A 17,735-nucleotide genomic window follows, 5' to 3' on the forward strand; every position below is an offset into this window, starting at 1 on the left:
GATTAATAATATAAGTATACAATCTTATATTATAAAATATTTAACTCATATTGTAAATTTTAAAAAATATATATTTGATTAACATTATATAAACTGAAATATTAAAAATAATAAATTAAATATATCTAATAATAGTTTATACAATCATATATTTTAACAATTTTATGTCTGATACCTATAATAGATTTGATTAATAATATGTACCATAATGTATTACATAATATATTATAGATCGAATTATTATTTAAAATAATACATTACATATATTTAATCATTAATACATACAATAATATAGTTGTACAATATTATGTCTGATATTTGTATTTCTATATTATGAGTCAAATAATTGAAAATAAATATTTGATTAATAATATAAGTATACAATCTTATATTATAAAATATTTAACTCATATATTGTAAATACAAATATATATATTTGATTAACGTATTATAAACTGAAATATTAATAATAGTAAATTAAATATATTTAATAATTTATAAAATCATATATTTTAACAATATTATGTCTGATGCTTGTATTTATACGTTATTATTGAAATATATCATTGAAAAATAATAGATTTGATTAATATGTACCATAATGTATTATAAATTTAATCATTATTTAAAATAATACATTACATATATGTTTAATCATTAATATATACAATAATATATTTGAACAATATTATGTCTAATATTTGTATCCATGTATTATAAATCAAATAAATCGTTAAAAATAATACATTAAATATTTGATTAATACTATATGTATACAATCTTATATTATAAAATCACATATTTAACTCATATATTGTAAATTAAATCAAATAATATATTTGATTAACATATTATAAACTGAAATATTTAAAATAGTAAATTAAATATATTTAATAATTTATACAATTATATATTTTAACATTATGTCTGATATTTGTATTTATATATTATAAATGAACTACATAATTGAAAATCAATATATTTGATTAATAATCTAATTATTTAAAATAGTAAATTACATATATTTATCATTAATATATTTCAACAATCTTATGTCGAATATTTGTATCTATATATTATAAATCAAATAAATACATAAAATATCATAAATATTTGATTAATAATATATACAATAATCAATGATTATGAACCAAACAAATGATTATTCAAAATAAAAAATTAAATAAATAGATTTAATAGATACAACATATTTTTCTCTTTATGTATTGTGAACTTGTTATTTTTTGTGGCGTTTTTGTTCTGCAGTGGAACAATTTGACGGAGTCCAACAAGGAGAAGACGTGACATTTATTGCTAATGCCTGAAGGGAAAGTCCAAGGAATGAAACATGACATCATAATAACACACAACATATGCATGAAGAAGAAGAAAGAATGACGTAGCTGTGATAATGCTGCTGACAGACAAGCCCCGCCTCCTGGCCCCGCCTCTACGGCAGGAGGTGCACCTGGTGGCTGACCGCCTGCTCCATGCACTTCTTGAAGGCCTGGTAGGAGGAGGTGGCGGGCAGGAGGAGGACGTTCTGGTCAGGCTTGCTCTGCGGGAAGAGACTCTCCTCCTCGCCGGGGGCGGAGCCTGGAGGGTGCAGGAAGGAGATGGAGGGCGGAGGGAGGAGGCCGGTGGCCGGCAGCCTCTCGCTCTTTGTGCTGAAGCGCAGGAGGTCCTGCAGGGAGACGGAGCTGCGTCCGGCTGAGGGGGACGCGGGCCGGCGGTCAAGGACACTTTCAAGAAGGAGGAGGAGCTAAACCTCACCTTCGCACTCAAACAGGAAGTGTCTCCAGTAGCCCACGGCGGACGTCTCTCGGCCCACGCGCTCCTCCTGCGGCGAGAAGTCGGGGGCGAAGAGCCCGGCCAGCGTCTGCGCCGACAGCTGGAGCTCCGCCTGGCAGAAGACGGAGCAGAAGGCGGCGGGAAAGAGCTGCACCTGCAAGAGCAAGACACACCTTTGCTAGCGCCACCTGACGGACGACCACGCCCACCAGCTGCTCACCTGCTCAAAGACGCCCAGGGTCTGCAGGCCTTGTCGGAACCTGCGGGAGGACGCCATCCATCAATCAATCAATCCACCCTCAACCAATTATCAATCAATAAATCCACCCGTCCATCAATGCATCACCAATGAATCAATCAATCTATTAATCAATTATCAATCAATCATCAATAAATTGTCCATCACCAATCAATTCAAAGATCTTATACTGTGAATAAATCATCTATTAAATAACTATCAATCCACCGTCAACCAATTATCAATCAATAAATCCACCCATCCATTAATCAATCATCAATAAATCGTCCATCACTAACCAATCTAACAATGTTATAAATAAATCCATCTATTAATTAACTATCAATTCATCCACCGTCAACCAATTATCAATCAATAAATCCACCCGTCCATCAATCCGTCATCAATGAATCTATTAATCAATTATCAATAAATTGTACATCAACAATCAATTCAACGATCTTATACTGTAAATACATCCATCTATTAAATAACTATCAATCCACCGTCAACCAATTATCAATCAATAAATCCACCCGTCCAACAATCCATCATCCCCAATCAATCCAACAATAGGTTATCAATAAATCCATCCATTAATCAACTATTAATTAATCCACCGTCAACCAATTATCAATCAATAAATCCAACCATCAATAAATCATTAATCAATCGGTCATCAATAAACCCATTCATCATCAATCAATCAATCAGTTATCAATAAATCCATCCATTAATCAATCTACCAGTCGTCAATAACCCATATGCAATCAATCCATTAATCCCTCATCAATAAATCCCTCCATTATCAATAAATCCATTAATCAATTATCAATCAACCAACAATAAACTAAAAATCTATCATTCAGTCATCAATATATCCACCAACTAATCAACCCGTAACCAATTATAAATCAATAAATCCACTTGTCCATTAATCAATCATCAATAAGTCCATCTATCATCAATCAAATTATTAATAAACCCATCATTAAATCGCTTTTTAGCAATCAATCCAACAATCTGTTATTAATAAATCCATCCATATCAATCAATTAATCCACCAATCAACCAATTATCAATCAATAAGTCCATCTATCATCAATCAAATTATTAATAAATCCATCATTAAATCGCTTTTCAGCAATCAATCCAACAATCTGTTATTAATAAATCCATCCGTATCAATCAATTAATCCACCAATCAACCAATTATCAATCAATAAGTCCATCCATCATCAATCAAATTATTAATAAACCCATCATTAAATCGCTTTTTAGCAATCAATCCAACAATCTGTTATCAATAAATAATAATAATAATAATAGATTTTATTTGTAAAAAGCACTTTCCATTGATCAAACAACCTCAAAGTGCTACAGTGTATTAAAAATATAAATGAAAAGATAATAAAAATAAAAACTAGAAGTAGCACGCATATATCTAAAAAAAGCCTTTTTTAAAAAGAAGGGTTTATAAGCCTTTTTTAAAAGCATCCACAGTCTGTGGTGCCCTCAGGTGGTCAGGGAGAGCGTTCCACAAACTGGGAGCGGCGCAGCAGAAAGTCTCCCATTAAATCCATCCATATCAATCACTTAATCCACCAATCAACCAATTATCAATCAATAAGTCCATCTATCATCAATCAAATTATTAATAAACCCATCATTAAATCGCTTTTCAGCAATCAATCCAACAATCTGTTATCAATAAATAATAATAATAATAGATTTTATTTGTAAAAAGCACTTTCCAATAATCAAACAACCTCAAAGTGCTACAGTGTATTAAAAAAATAAATGAAAAGATAATAAAAATAAAAACTATAACTAGCACGCATATATCTAAAAAAAGCCTTTTTTAAAAGCATCCACAGTCTGTGGTGCCCTCAGGTGGTCAGGGAGAGCGTTCCACAGACTGGGAGCGGCGCAGCAGAAAGTCTCCCATTAAATCCATCCATATCAATCACTTAATCCACCAATCAACCAATTATCAATCAATAAGTCCATCAATAAATCCATCGGTCAATGTGTGTCTTCCCACAATGCAAAGCGGCGCTCACCTCTGCAGGGGCAGCTGCATCCTGGCGATCAGCAGGAAGCTCACCAGGTCCTCCACCAGGGCGCCTTGTTCCTGGAGGCTCCCGATTGGTCGGTTGCAGCCCGCCACCTCCAGGAAGTCCTTGCTGGCGGCCATGGCGTCCCTCAGCTGCTCCACAGACTCCGCCTGCGCCATCTGAAGGCGGCCGATGGACGTGGCGCTGAGGCAAACCCGCCCGCCGCACGTGCGTGTGTGTGTGTGTGTGTGTGCGGTACTCACCCTGAGAACTTGGCGGCTCAGGTGCGTGTCGGGCGTCATGTGAGCGATGCTGAGCGGGCGATTGGGCGGGTAGTTGAACAGGCACTGGTAGAGCGCCGGCGAGAAGAAGCCCACGTGCGGCGCGCCGTAGACCATGGCGAGGGCCAGCAGGCAGCCGGCGTCGAAGTACTGGTCGTCACGGAGAGCTGCGCACGACACCGCAAAGAGTCAGGCGTGGGACCGCGGGTCCACTTGCGGTCTCGGTCCTTACCCTGGGAGTCCAGCGCCAGGTTTTTACATCCATCCGGACCCTCGAACAGCGGAGAGTCCTGAATCTGCTGCACCAGGACCTTGAAGAAGTACTTCCTGGCCGTGTCGCCGCTCCAAGGGCTGCTGCGAAACGCCCGCTGGTGGTCTCGGAACCTGCACGAAGATGGCGACTGTTGACAGCGGAAGGTCAGGAGGCCCCTCCCACGTGAACGCACCTGACGGACAGACGCCGCGCGGGGTCGAAGTCTGGCCCCCTGATTAGCTTCACGGCGGCCGCCAGCGCCTGCTCCTTGCTCACCTCCACCCGCACCTGGGCCCGCAGCTGGTGGGGAGGGACTAACGCCCGCAGGAGCTCCTCGGGTGATCCTGACGCCGCAGGTAGCGACGGCCTGGGAGACGCCGCAAGACAGTGAGGCCACGCCCACATGCAACCAGCCCCTTGTTTACCTTTTGCAGCTGAGGCTTGGGGGGGAGGAGCTCAGGGGACTCTGGGGCAGCCGGCTCAGCCTCCTCGTCGACACCTGAGGAGACGCAGCCAGGGACGCTGTGTTGGATGCCAAATCATCAATCAATCCATCTATCGTCAATTGACCAATCATCAATCGATTTAGCCATCCAACTTTCTCACAATAAATATTAATCAATCATCAAAAAAATTCCGTCCATTAACCAATCATCAATCATCAATAACTCCATCCAACAATCGATCATCAATAAATCACGAACAGATTTATCCACCATCAACCAATTATCAATCAATACATCTATATATTTTCAAGCAACCCATCACTTATCAATAATTAACTATCAATCAATCCACTGTCAACCAATAATAAATACATCCATCTGACCATCAATCAATCACCAATAAATCCATCCACCGCCATTAAATCCTATAATCAATTATCAATCGATCATCCATCAATCAGTCATTATTAATCCATCATACATTCACCTACTAATCAATCATCAACCAATCATCAATCGATCACTTTCATCTACCAGCAAACTGTTAATTATTCATTAATAAACTCATACATCAATCAGCATGGATGGATGGATGTGTGAATGGATGGATGAGTGGATGACAGATACATGGGTGAGTGAGTGGATGGATGGTGGATGGGTAATTGGATGGATGAGTGAATGATAAATAAATGGGCGAGTGAGTGGATGGATGAATGACTGGATGAGTGGGTGAATGATGGATGAGTGGATGATAGATAAATGGGTGGATGGGTGAGTGAGTGGATGGATGAATGGGTGAATGATAGATACATGGGTGAGTGAGTGGATACATGGGTGGATGGATGAGTGAGTGGATGGATAAATGAATGGATGTGTGGATGGGTGACTGGGTGTGGATGAATTGATGGGAGAGTGGATGGATGAATAAATGGCTGGATGGACGAGTGGGTGAATGGATGGATGAGTGGATAATAGATACGTGGGTGGATGGGTAAGTGAATAGATGGGTAGATGAATGGATGGATGAATAAATGGCTGGATGAGTGTGTGAATGGATGGATGAGTGGATAAATTGGTGGATGGATAAGTGGGTGAGTGGATGGATGAATGGGTGAATGATAAATACATGGGTGAGTGAGTGGATACATGGGTGGATGGATGAGTGAGTGGATGGATAAATGAATGGATGTGTGGATGGGTGACTGGGTGTGGATAAATTGATGGGAGAGTGGATGGATGAATAAATGGCTGTATGGATGAGTGGGTGAATGGATGGATGAGTGGATAATAGATACGTGGGTGGATGGGTAAGTGAATAAGTGGGTGAATAGATGGGTAGATGAATGGATGGGTGAGTGGATGGATGAATAAATGGGTGGATGAGTGTGTGAATGGATGGATGAGTGGATAAATGGGTGGATGAGTGGATGGATAAGTGGGTGAATGGATGGATGAGTGGGTGAATGATGGACGAGTGGATGATAGATAAATGGGTGGATGGGTGAGTGAGTGGATGGATGAATGGGTGAATGATAGATACATGGGTGAGTGAGTGGATACATGGGTGGATGGATGAGTTAGTGGATGGATAAATGAATGGATGTGTGGATGGGTGACTGGGTGTGGGTAAATTGATGGGAGAGTGGCTGGATGAATAAATGGCTGGATGGATGAGTGGGCGAATGGATGGATGAGTGGATAATAGATACGTGGGTGGATGGGTAAGTGAATAAGTGGGTGAATAGATGGGTAGATGAATGGATGGGGGAGTGGATGGATGAATAAATGAATAAATGGCTGGATGAGTGTGTGAATGGATGGATGAGTGGATAAATGGGTGGATGGATAAGTGGGTGAATGGATGGATGAGTGGGTGAATGATGGATGAGTGGATGATAGATAAATGGGTGGATGGGTGAGTGAGTGGATGGATGAATGGGTGAATGATAGATACATGGGTGAGTGAGTGGATACATGGGTGGATGGGTGAGTGAGTGGATGGATAAATGAATGGATGTGTGGATGGGTGACTGGGTTTGGATAAATTGATGGGAGAGTGGATGGATGAATAAATGGCTGGATGGATGAGTGGGTGAATGGATGGATGAGTGGATAATAGCTACGTGGGTGGATGGGTAAGTGAATAAGTGGGTGAATAGATGGGTAGATGAATGGATGGATGAATAAATGGCTGGATGAGTGTGTGAATGGATGGATGAGTGGATAAATGAGTGGATGGATAAGTGGGTGAGTGGATGGATGAATGGGTGAATGATAGATACATGGGTGAGTGAGTGGATACATGGGTGGATGGATGAGTGAGTGGATGGATAAATGAATGGATGTGTGGATGGGTGACTGGGTGTGGATAAATTGATGGGAGAGTGGATGGATGAATAAATGGCTGGATGGACGAGTGGGTGAATGGATGGATGAGTGGATAATAGATACGTGGGTGGATGGGTAAGTGAATAAGTGGGTGAATAGATGGGTAGATGAATGGATGGATGAATAAATGGCTGGATGAGTGTGTGAATGGATGGATGAGTGGATAAATGGGTGGATGGATAAGTGGGTGAGTGGATGGATGAATGGGTGAATGATAAATACATGGGTGAGTGAGTGGATACATGGGTGGATGGATGAGTGAGTGGATGGATAAATGAATGGATGTGTGGATGGGTGACTGGGTGTGGATAAATTGATGGGAGAGTGGCTGGATGAATAAATGGCTGGATGGATGAGTGGGTGAATGGATGGATGAGTGGATAATAGATACGTGGGTGGATGGGTAAGTGAATAAGTGGGTGAATAGATGGGTAGATGAATGGATGGGTGAGTGGATGGATGAATAAATGGGTGGATGAGTGTGTGAATGGATGAATGAGTGGATAAATGGGTGGATGAGTGGATGGATAAGTGGGTGAATGGATCAATGAGTGGGTGAACGATGGATGAGTGGATGATAGATAAATGGGTGGATGGGTGAGTGAGTGGATGGATGAATGGGTGAATGATAGATACATGGGTGAGTGAGTGGATACATGGGTGGATGGGTGAGTGAGTGGATGGATAAATGAATGGATGTGTGGATGGGTGACTGGGTGTGGGTAAATTGATGGGAGAGTGGCTGGATGAATAAATGGCTGGATGGATGAGTGGGTGAATGGATGGATGAGTGGATAATAGATACGTGGGTGGATGGGTAAGTGAATAAGTGGGTGAATAGATGGGTAGATGAATGGATGGGTGAGTGGATGGATGAATAAATGGCTGGATGAGTGTGTGAATGGATGAATGAGTGGATAAATGGGTGGATGGATAAGTGGGTGAATGGATGGATGAGTGGGTGAATGATGGATGAGTGGATGATAGATGAATGGGTGGATGGGTGAGTGAGTGGATGGATGAATGGGTGAGTGGATTGATGAATGAATGGCTGGATGAATGAGAGAATGATAGATACATGGGTGAGTGAGTGGATGGATGAATGTATGTATGGATGGCTGGATAAGTGTGTGAATAGATAAATACATGGCTAAATGAATGGAAGGATGATGGATGAGAGGATGATAGATGAATGGCTGGGTGGGTGAGTGAGTGGATAAATGGGTGGATGGATGAGGGAGTGGATGGATGAATGAACGGATGTGTGGATGGGTGACTGGGTGTGGATAAATGGATGGGAGAGTGGATGGATGAATAAATGGCTGGATGGATGAGTGGGCGAATGGATGGATGAGTGGATAACAGATACATGGGTGGATGGGTAAGTGAATAAGTGGGTGAATAGATGGGTAGATGAATGGATCGGAGAGAGTGGATGGATGAATACATAGATGGATGAGTGGGTGAATGGATGGATGAGTGGATAACAGATACATGGGTGGATGGGTAAGTGAATAAGTGGGTGAACACATTGGTAGATGAATGGGTGGGTGAGTGGATGGATGAATACATGGATGGATGAGTGGGTGAATGGATGGATGAGTGGATAACAGATACGTGGGTGGATGGGTAAGTGAATAAGTGGGTGAATAGATGGGTAGATGAATGGGTGGGTGAGTGGATGGATGGATGAGTGGATAAATGGGTGGATGGATAAGTGGGTGAATGGATGGATGAGTGGGTGGATGAATGGATGAGTGTCTGGATGAATGAATGTGTGAGTGGGTGGGTCACCTCTGCCATCAGTGGCCTTGGCACAGTCAGGACAGGCCCAGTCTTGGGTGTCCACGCTGAGACCGGAACACTTCCTGTGAGTTCCTCTGGATCCACACAGCCGGCAGCGGATCACCTGGAACCACCTGGAAGACGCCGTCGCCGCGGCGACGAGAAACGGGCGTAACTGAGCGGGCGTCGGCCAGAGGGCGCGAGTCGGCGCGCGAACGCGGACCGTGTCTTACCCGCCCTGGGCGGAGTGCGCGCGTCCACAGTCGTTGAGGCAGAAGTGGGCGTCGCAGTTGGTGTAGACCTCCAGCAGCTCAGAGTAGGCGTGGGCCTCCAACTCCCATGATGCATCTCTGCACAAGCACACGCCCCCTCAAACACATCTATTTGTCTGCACACAGACCGGGTTCTATTTGCACACAGACCGGGTTCTATGTGCACACAGACCGGGTTCTATGTGCGCAGTGTGTGTGTGTGTCACATGTGTGTAGTGTAATGTTTGTAGTGTGTGTGTGTGTAGTGTAATGTGTGTATGTGTGTAGTGTAATGTGTGTACCTCTCTGGCATGTATATTCCCATACGCTTCATCTCCTCCTGGTACTCCTCCTTGTTGTTACACAGTGTGCACCTGAAGAAGAACACGCCCGCACTGTGCGCTTGGCGCTGACACACACACACACACACACACACACACACACACACACACACACACACACACACACACACACACACACACACACACACACACACACACACACACACACACACACACACACACGTACGCACACACACACACACATTAGGGCTACAAATCTAATAATTGGATGAGATTTATATTTTCTTGCTCCAATTAATCGAAGGTTAAAAAAGATCAACAAAATGTAAAAAATAAATAGATAAAAGGCAAAACAAAGTAAATAAAAAGTAAAAAGAAGGTCAAATGAGTTTATTGAAGGTAAATCAAATATCAAATAAGGTAAATAGAAGGTAAAAAATATCAACACAATGTAAAAAAAAAAGGTCAAAAGAAAGTAAAAGATTAATTGAAATGAAAAGTAGTAAATAAAAGGTAAAATAAAGTAAATACAAGTAAAAAGAAGGTCAAATAAAGGTCAAAGAATGTAAATTAAAAAGTAACTACAAGGTTAAAAAAGATCAACAAAAGGTGAAAGATTGTAACTAGAAGGTAAAAAAGATCAACTAAAGGTAAAATATTGTAAATAGAAGGTAAAAAAGATTAAACTAAAGGTAAAAGATTGTAAATAGAAGGTAAAAAAGATCAACAAAAGGTAAAAGATTTTTAACTAGAAGGTAAAAAAGATCAACAAAAGGTAAAAGATTGTAAATAGAAGGTAAAAAAGATTAAACTAAAGGTAAAAGATTGTAAATAGAAGGTAAAAAAGATCAACAAAAGGTAAAAGATTGTAACTAGAAGGTAAAAAAGATCAACAAAAGGTAAAAGATTGTAACTAGAAGGTAAAAAAGATCAACAAAAGGTAAAATATTGTAAATAGAAGGTAAAAAAGATCAAAAAAAGGTAAAAGATTGTAACTAGAAGGTAAAAAAGATCAACAAAAGGTAAAATATTGTAACTAGAAGGTAAAAAAGATCAACAAAAGGTAAAATAAGGTTAATAGAAGGTAAAAGAAGACAAATAGAAATTAAAGTAGTAAATAAAAGGTAAAAGAAAGTAAATACAAGTAAAAAGGTAAAATAAGTTTATTGAAGGTCAAAGACCAAATAAGTTAAATAGAAGGTAAACAATTTAAACAAGAAGTAACTACAAGGTTAAAAAAGATCAACAAAAGGTAAAAGATTGTAAACAGAAGGTAAAAAAGATCAACAAAAGGTAAAACATTGTAAATAAAAGGTAAAAAAGATCAACAAAAGGTAAAATATTGTAAATAATAGGTAAAAAGATCAACAAAAGGTAAAATATTGTAAATAAAAGGTAAAAAAGATCAACAAAAGGTAAAAGAAGGTTAATAGAAGGTAAACGAAGACAAATAGAAATGAAAGTAGTAAATAAAAGGTAAAAGAAAGTACATAAAAGTAAAAAGGTAAAATAAGTTTATTGAAGGTCAATCAAAGACCAAATAAGGTAAATAGAAGACAAAAGCAAATAGAAAAGGTTATTTATTGTAAGTATTTTCCCTAAATACACAATGAGGGTAAGGATGAGCGATATTAACCATCTCATAATATACTATATCACTAATAACAAGTTACTTAATGATATCATATCAATATTTATCATCGTTTCATAATATTATTAATAATACGTTGAGGCCGTGGTAAAGTGATGTTACCTGCACACAGTCCCTGTGGAACCAGCTGCCGTGACAAGATGGACACTTGAGGACGTGGTAGGACAGGACCGGGTCCAGGGAGTCCAGACACACTGAACACGACCGCACCAGACTCAGGTCGGAGGTCACGCATACAGACTGAGAGGGACTGTGGTCGGGACAGTAAGACCTGAACCGTGACACACGCACACTGGGGTTAGAAGTGGGTCAAAGGTCGGAGCAGAGGTGCGTACGTACGGGAAATGTCCTGTGAACTGAGAGATGAACTTGTGTTGGCGTCCACACGGGAAGTGCACCATCTTCCTGCAGCTTGTTACGTTGCAGCCCACACACGCTCCTTTCTTCTTGCACACGCAGCACGTCTGACACACACACACACACACACGTCAGCGCCGCCTGGCCGGCAGGTCAAAGGTCACGGGCGACACTCACCAGGCGGGCCGAGCGCCGACTCTCGCTCTTGATGTCGTCCACCAGGAAGCCCAACACACCCTCGTCCTCCTTGCCGCGCTGGTACACGCCGCAGGACGTCAGCTGCAAGGGGAGGGTCAGAGGTCACGGTGTTGACGTGAACACACACACACACACACACACACACACACACACTGACCAGACAGAAGTAGTGCACAGACAGGTTGTGCTCCTGCACACGCATCTTGTCCCCAAACAAGGCGGGGTCGTCTTCTGAGCTCCTGCACAGGACACAAGCTGCACAAGAACAATTCATCATCATTATTATTATTATTATGATACTACTTTGACCTGCCAGTCTCTAATAAACAATCAAATACATACTTTGTTTGTTCAATTCAATGACAAATCACACAAAAAAAGGCGAATAACTGAAATAACAAATGTTTTGATTACATTTTTTAATAAAAAAACTGCAAGACTTTTAAACACATACAATTAAAAACATATTTTTCAATTATTAAATAAATAACTACATAAACAAAAACGGACTTTTAATACAATTTCATTTGAATAAAAACACACAAAACCTGGCGGTCATAAAAACACATTTTGGAATAAATATATAAAAGTAAAGAATTTTTTTTTTTTTCGATTGCAAAAATTATATATAAATAACCGAATAAATAAAATTATATATATATTTTTAATTGGATTAATTTCCATTTTTAAAAAATTGTATATTTATTTTATATATTTTTTAATCGATGAATAAAATGAAAATATTTTTTAGATAATTTAGAACAGGGGTCACCAGCGTGGTGCCCGCGGTGCCCGTAAGGACCAGATGAGTAGCCCGCTGGCCTGTTCTAAAAATAGCTCAAAGAGCAGCACTTACCAGTGAGCTGCCTCTATTTTTTACATTTTATTTATTTACTAGCAAGCTGGTCTCGCTGTGCCCGACATTTTTAATTCTAAGAGAGACAAAACTCAAATAGAATTTGAAAATCCAAGAAAATATTTTAAAGACTTGGTCTTCACTTGTTTAAATAAATTCATTATTTTTTTTACTTTGCTTCTTATAACTTTCAGAAAGACAATTTTAGAGAAAAAAATACAATTTTAAAAATGATTTTAGGATTTTTAAACACATATACATTTTTACCTTTTAAATTCCTTCCTCTTCTTTCCTGACAATTTAAATCAATGTTCAAGTACATTTATTTTTTTTATTGTAAAGAATAATACATCAATTTTAATTTAATTCTTCATTTTAGCTTCTGTTTTTTCGACGAAGAATATTTGTGAAATATTTCTTCAAAGTTATTATGATTAAAATTCAAAAAAATTATTCTGGCAAATCTAGAAAATCTGTAGAATTTAAATTTAAATCTTATTTCAAAGTCTTTTGAATTTCTTTCAAAATTTTTGTTCTGGAAAATCTAGAAGAAATAATGATTTGTCTTTGTTAGAAATATAGCTTGGTCCAATTTGTTATATATTCTAACAAAGTGCAGATTGGATTTTAACCTATTTAAAACATGTCATCAAAATTCTAAAATTAATCTTAATCAGGAAAAATTACTAATGATGTTCCATAAATTCTTTTTTAAATTTTTTCAAAAAATATATAAAATAAATAAACAATTATTTTTTTTAATGGAAATTAATGTAATTAAAAATATATATATAATTTTATTTATTCGGTTATTTATATATAATTTTTGCGATCGAAAAAAAAAAAATTCTTTACTTTTATATATTTATTCCAAAATGTGTTTTTATGACCGCCAGGTTTTGTTTGTTTTTATTAAAATGAAATTGTATTAAAAGTAGGGATGTCCGATAATGGCTTTTTGCCGATATCCGATATGCCGATATTGTCCAACTCTTTAATTACCGATACCGATATCAACCGATATATACAGTCGTGGAATTAACACATTATTATGCCTAATTTGGACAACCAGGTATGGTGAAGATAAGGTACTTTAAAAAAAAAAATGAATCAAATTAAATAAGATAAATAAATTAAAAACATTTTCTTGAATAAAAAAGAAAGTAAAACAATATAAAAACAGTTACATAGAAACTAGTAATTAATGAAAATTTGTCAAATTAACTGTTAAAGGTTAGTACTATTAGTGGACCAGCAGCACGCACAATCATGTGTGCTTACGGACTGTATCCCTTGCAGACTGTATTGATATATATTGATATATAATGTAGGAACCAGAATATTAATAACAGAAAGAAACAACACTTTTGTGTGAATGAGTGTAAATGGGGGAGGGAGTTTTGTAAGTGTATCTTGTGTTTTTTATGTGGATTTAATTAAAAAAAACAAAAAAAAAACTAAAAAAAAAACGATACTGATAATAAAAAAAACGATACCGATAATTTACGATATTACATTTTAACGCATTTATCGGCCGATGATATCGGCAGACCGATATTATCGGACATCTCTAATTTTAATACAAAAAAAACCTGCCAGTCTTAAAAAAAAATATTTTTTTATAAATACAACTAAAAACTATTTTGTTCTATTAAATAAAAAAAAAACAATTCCACATTTTTCAACCTATTCAAACCATTCCACCATCCTGGAAATTCAAACTATCATTTTTCCAAGTTCAAAAAATTCCAGGAATTCCCATTTTTTTCACCCTTTTTTCTGGCGACTACTCCTCCCACATTTTCCGACCGACTTCAACCGTTCCACCGTCAAAACATTCCTCTTAGTCAGGACAAAAAAAACAAGTTGGTTCAAGGACTTGAAAAATTTCCCGGTTTTCCCGAAATTCCGTAATACTATTTTTTAATTAAAAAACTGTTACCACTTCAACATTTCTTGACCCATTTAAACAATTCCAACACCGACCAATTCAGCTCATTCAGGACATTCCTGCTCCTGATCATTTCCCCCCAGATTTCCAGGAAGTTCCACCATTGGAATGAATGGGACATTTTCCCAACTTGCACAAATCCCACATTTTCCAACCTACTCAAACCATTGCAACATCAACACATTCAACTAATCCTGGACATTCAAACTAACACTTTCCCGAGTTCCAAACCAAATTCCGGTTTTCTTGGAAATTCAAACTCTACAACATTCAAACCCTTCCTACATTCTGTCAGCATTTCACTTCAACTTCAGCCTTGGAGCATTCACACCTCATCTGGTTATAGTTATGTTCATCACTCACACTCATCCTCCATTTTGCCGCCGGTCTCTCCCTGCGGGTGTCGGACTCTCTTCATGCCGGTCGAAGAATGTGCAGCCTCCGGTGTCGAAGGTCACCTCGGTCCCAAAAAATCAGACCAGATGCCGGGTGTCCTGCGTTATAGAAATCGTATAAGAAAACATAAATATTAAGAAAACATCTTAATATTAGGGGTGTAACGGTACGTGTATTTGTATTGAATCGTTTCGGTACGGGGGTTCCGGTTCGGTTCGGCGGTGTACCGAACGAGTTTCCACACGGACATATTAAGTAGCGTAACGCGCGTTTTGTGTCAACAATGCACACCGAGGCACAACACACGTCATGCTAGCAGCTAACAGGCTAGGATACACTGACCATACGTCCTCTTTTCAGGGCGGAGTTTCTTAAATGCCTCAAATGTCCGGCATTTTGAGTTAGGGTTGCGTGTATTTTCTATGTACGTTCAGGGTTAAGAAGGGGTTAAAAACAAAACAACAGCAGCATTGGTGAGTGAGGGGCAGAGAGAGAGAGAGAGAGAGAGTTATGATAAACGCGCATGCGTCGCCAGACTCTGCTTTTTAACCATATATTTATCACATTTAATTTTGTATTATCTATAGCAGGGGTGACAAAAGTGTGCCCCGGAGGCCATTTAAAGGCCCACGGCACATTCTAAAAATACTATTAAAATAAACAAAAACATAACAAAAGTGAAATAAAAAAAGCTTAAAGGTTAAATGTACTTTAGAAAAAGTTGCAATGTTGACTATTAAAACAAAAGCTGTTTTTTTTTTCTTTCAAACTGTCATTGCTCAAAACATAATATTGAATCAAAATCAATGTTATTATGAATTATTTACCTATCCAAGGTTCCCATTACTTCACATCAAATATTCCACTAAGAAAAATATTTTCGGTGGAAGATTTTGCAAATTTGGTAAATAAAAAACCCCAAAAATGTATATTTTGTTGTTTTCTTACTGTACCGAAAATGAACCGAACCGTGACCTCTAAACCGAGGTACGTGCCAAACCGAAATTTTTGTGCACCGTTACACCCCGACTTAATATAAAAATTGTATCTGCAAAACAACCACCATATAAATATTTAAAGAATATATATATAGTCAATAAAATACACATACAAATATAAATACTCAATAATAAAATATAAATAGTCAACAAACATATGTAATTATTGGAAAATAATCACTAAAAAAAATTATAAATATATATACGAATGCAGCTGAGATAGGCTCCAGCACCCCCCGCCACCCCAAAAGGGACAAGCGGTAGAAAATGGATGGATTGATGGATATATAGTTAATAAAATACACATACAAATATAAATACTCAATAATAAAATATAAACAAACATATATTAATATGTAATAATTGAAAAATAATCACTAAAAAAATTGATATATACACGAATGCAGCTGAGATAGGCTCCAGCACTCCCCGTGACCCCAAAAGGGACAAGCGGGAGAAAATGGATGGATTGATGGATATATAGTTAATAAAATACACATACAAATAGAAATACTCAATAATAAAATATAAATAAACATATATTAATATGTAATAATTGAAAAATAATCACTAAAAAAATTGATATATACACGAATGCAGCTGAGATAGGCTCCAGCACCCCCCGCGACCCCAAAAGGGACAAACGGTAAAAAAAAATGGATGGATGGATATATATGCAATAATAATCATTTAATTTAGTGTCATGTATATCAATAATAATATGTTCTTTTTTGTTGTACTTGGGAAAAACAGGATGAAATAAGAATATATATTCGCTAAAGGACGAATAGAAGAGTGAAAAAGTGACATTTGTGAGTAAAAAGGGAAGCTAACGGACGCACGGTGTCCATGCTAGCTAACATAAGATAAGACACAAGAACAACGTTTCTGACCAATGTTACCGTTAAAATAGTGTGAAAAAAAACAACCTACTTTGACATTCGGGATTTAAGTTGTCACTTTGCAGGCATTTTGTGGACCTTTTTGAAAAGGATTGTTTTGTTTACTAACGTCGACCACTTTTGAATTTCCCTCTCCACAGAAACATTGCGTCATTTCCGCTTCCGCTTCTTCCTTGCGTTTCTTTCCCAATCGCTGGCGCCCCCTGCCGACTGCAGCCGTGTTGCGCACTTCTTTTGAAAATATAAGTCTATTCTTTGACATTATTTTGGTATATATATGTATTATAATTATATTATTGTATATGTTTTAACGTAATTTTTAATTTGTTTTTTGTTCAAATGTATTGACAAAAATAAATGTTATGTATAAATGTTTATATGTATTTTATTTTAAACTATAGAGATTAAATAATACTATACATATGTTTTATGCTAAACCTAATTAATCTTATATAAATACATATATATGCAAATATATGTATATCATTTTTGAAATTGTAATATAGTTTTAGTTATATAAAATATATGTTATTTAGGTTGAACAATTATATATATATAATTATATGTTAAATCTAATGAACAAAAACTTATATGTACACATATATACATACATGTATATGGTATTATTTGTTAG

General features: G+C 37.6%; 1 protein-coding gene across 1 annotated transcript; it reads right to left on the reverse strand.

The window, feature by feature from the left end:
- Window positions 1-1,275: 1,275 nt before the first annotated feature.
- On the reverse strand, window positions 1,276-17,304 carry g2e3 (G2/M-phase specific E3 ubiquitin protein ligase). The gene is made up of 17 exons (XM_062034823.1): window positions 17,133-17,304; window positions 15,169-15,299; window positions 12,156-12,253; window positions 11,978-12,079; window positions 11,783-11,907; window positions 11,546-11,714; window positions 9,793-9,899; window positions 9,473-9,589; window positions 9,249-9,373; window positions 5,046-5,142; window positions 4,814-4,987; window positions 4,600-4,751; window positions 4,350-4,534; window positions 4,093-4,265; window positions 2,012-2,051; window positions 1,774-1,945; window positions 1,276-1,710 (listed from the first exon to the last, which is right to left on the reverse strand). Exons 2-17 carry the CDS (start codon window positions 15,221-15,223, stop codon window positions 1,451-1,453), a joined length of 2,151 nt encoding a protein of 716 aa, XP_061890807.1. The 5' UTR covers window positions 15,224-15,299; window positions 17,133-17,304; the 3' UTR covers window positions 1,276-1,450.
- Between the last annotated feature and the right edge of the window lie 431 nt (window positions 17,305-17,735).

The sequence above is a fragment of the Entelurus aequoreus genome, linkage group LG23 (genome assembly GCF_033978785.1).
Source record: "Entelurus aequoreus isolate RoL-2023_Sb linkage group LG23, RoL_Eaeq_v1.1, whole genome shotgun sequence".
NCBI lineage: Eukaryota > Metazoa > Chordata > Actinopteri > Syngnathiformes > Syngnathidae > Entelurus > Entelurus aequoreus.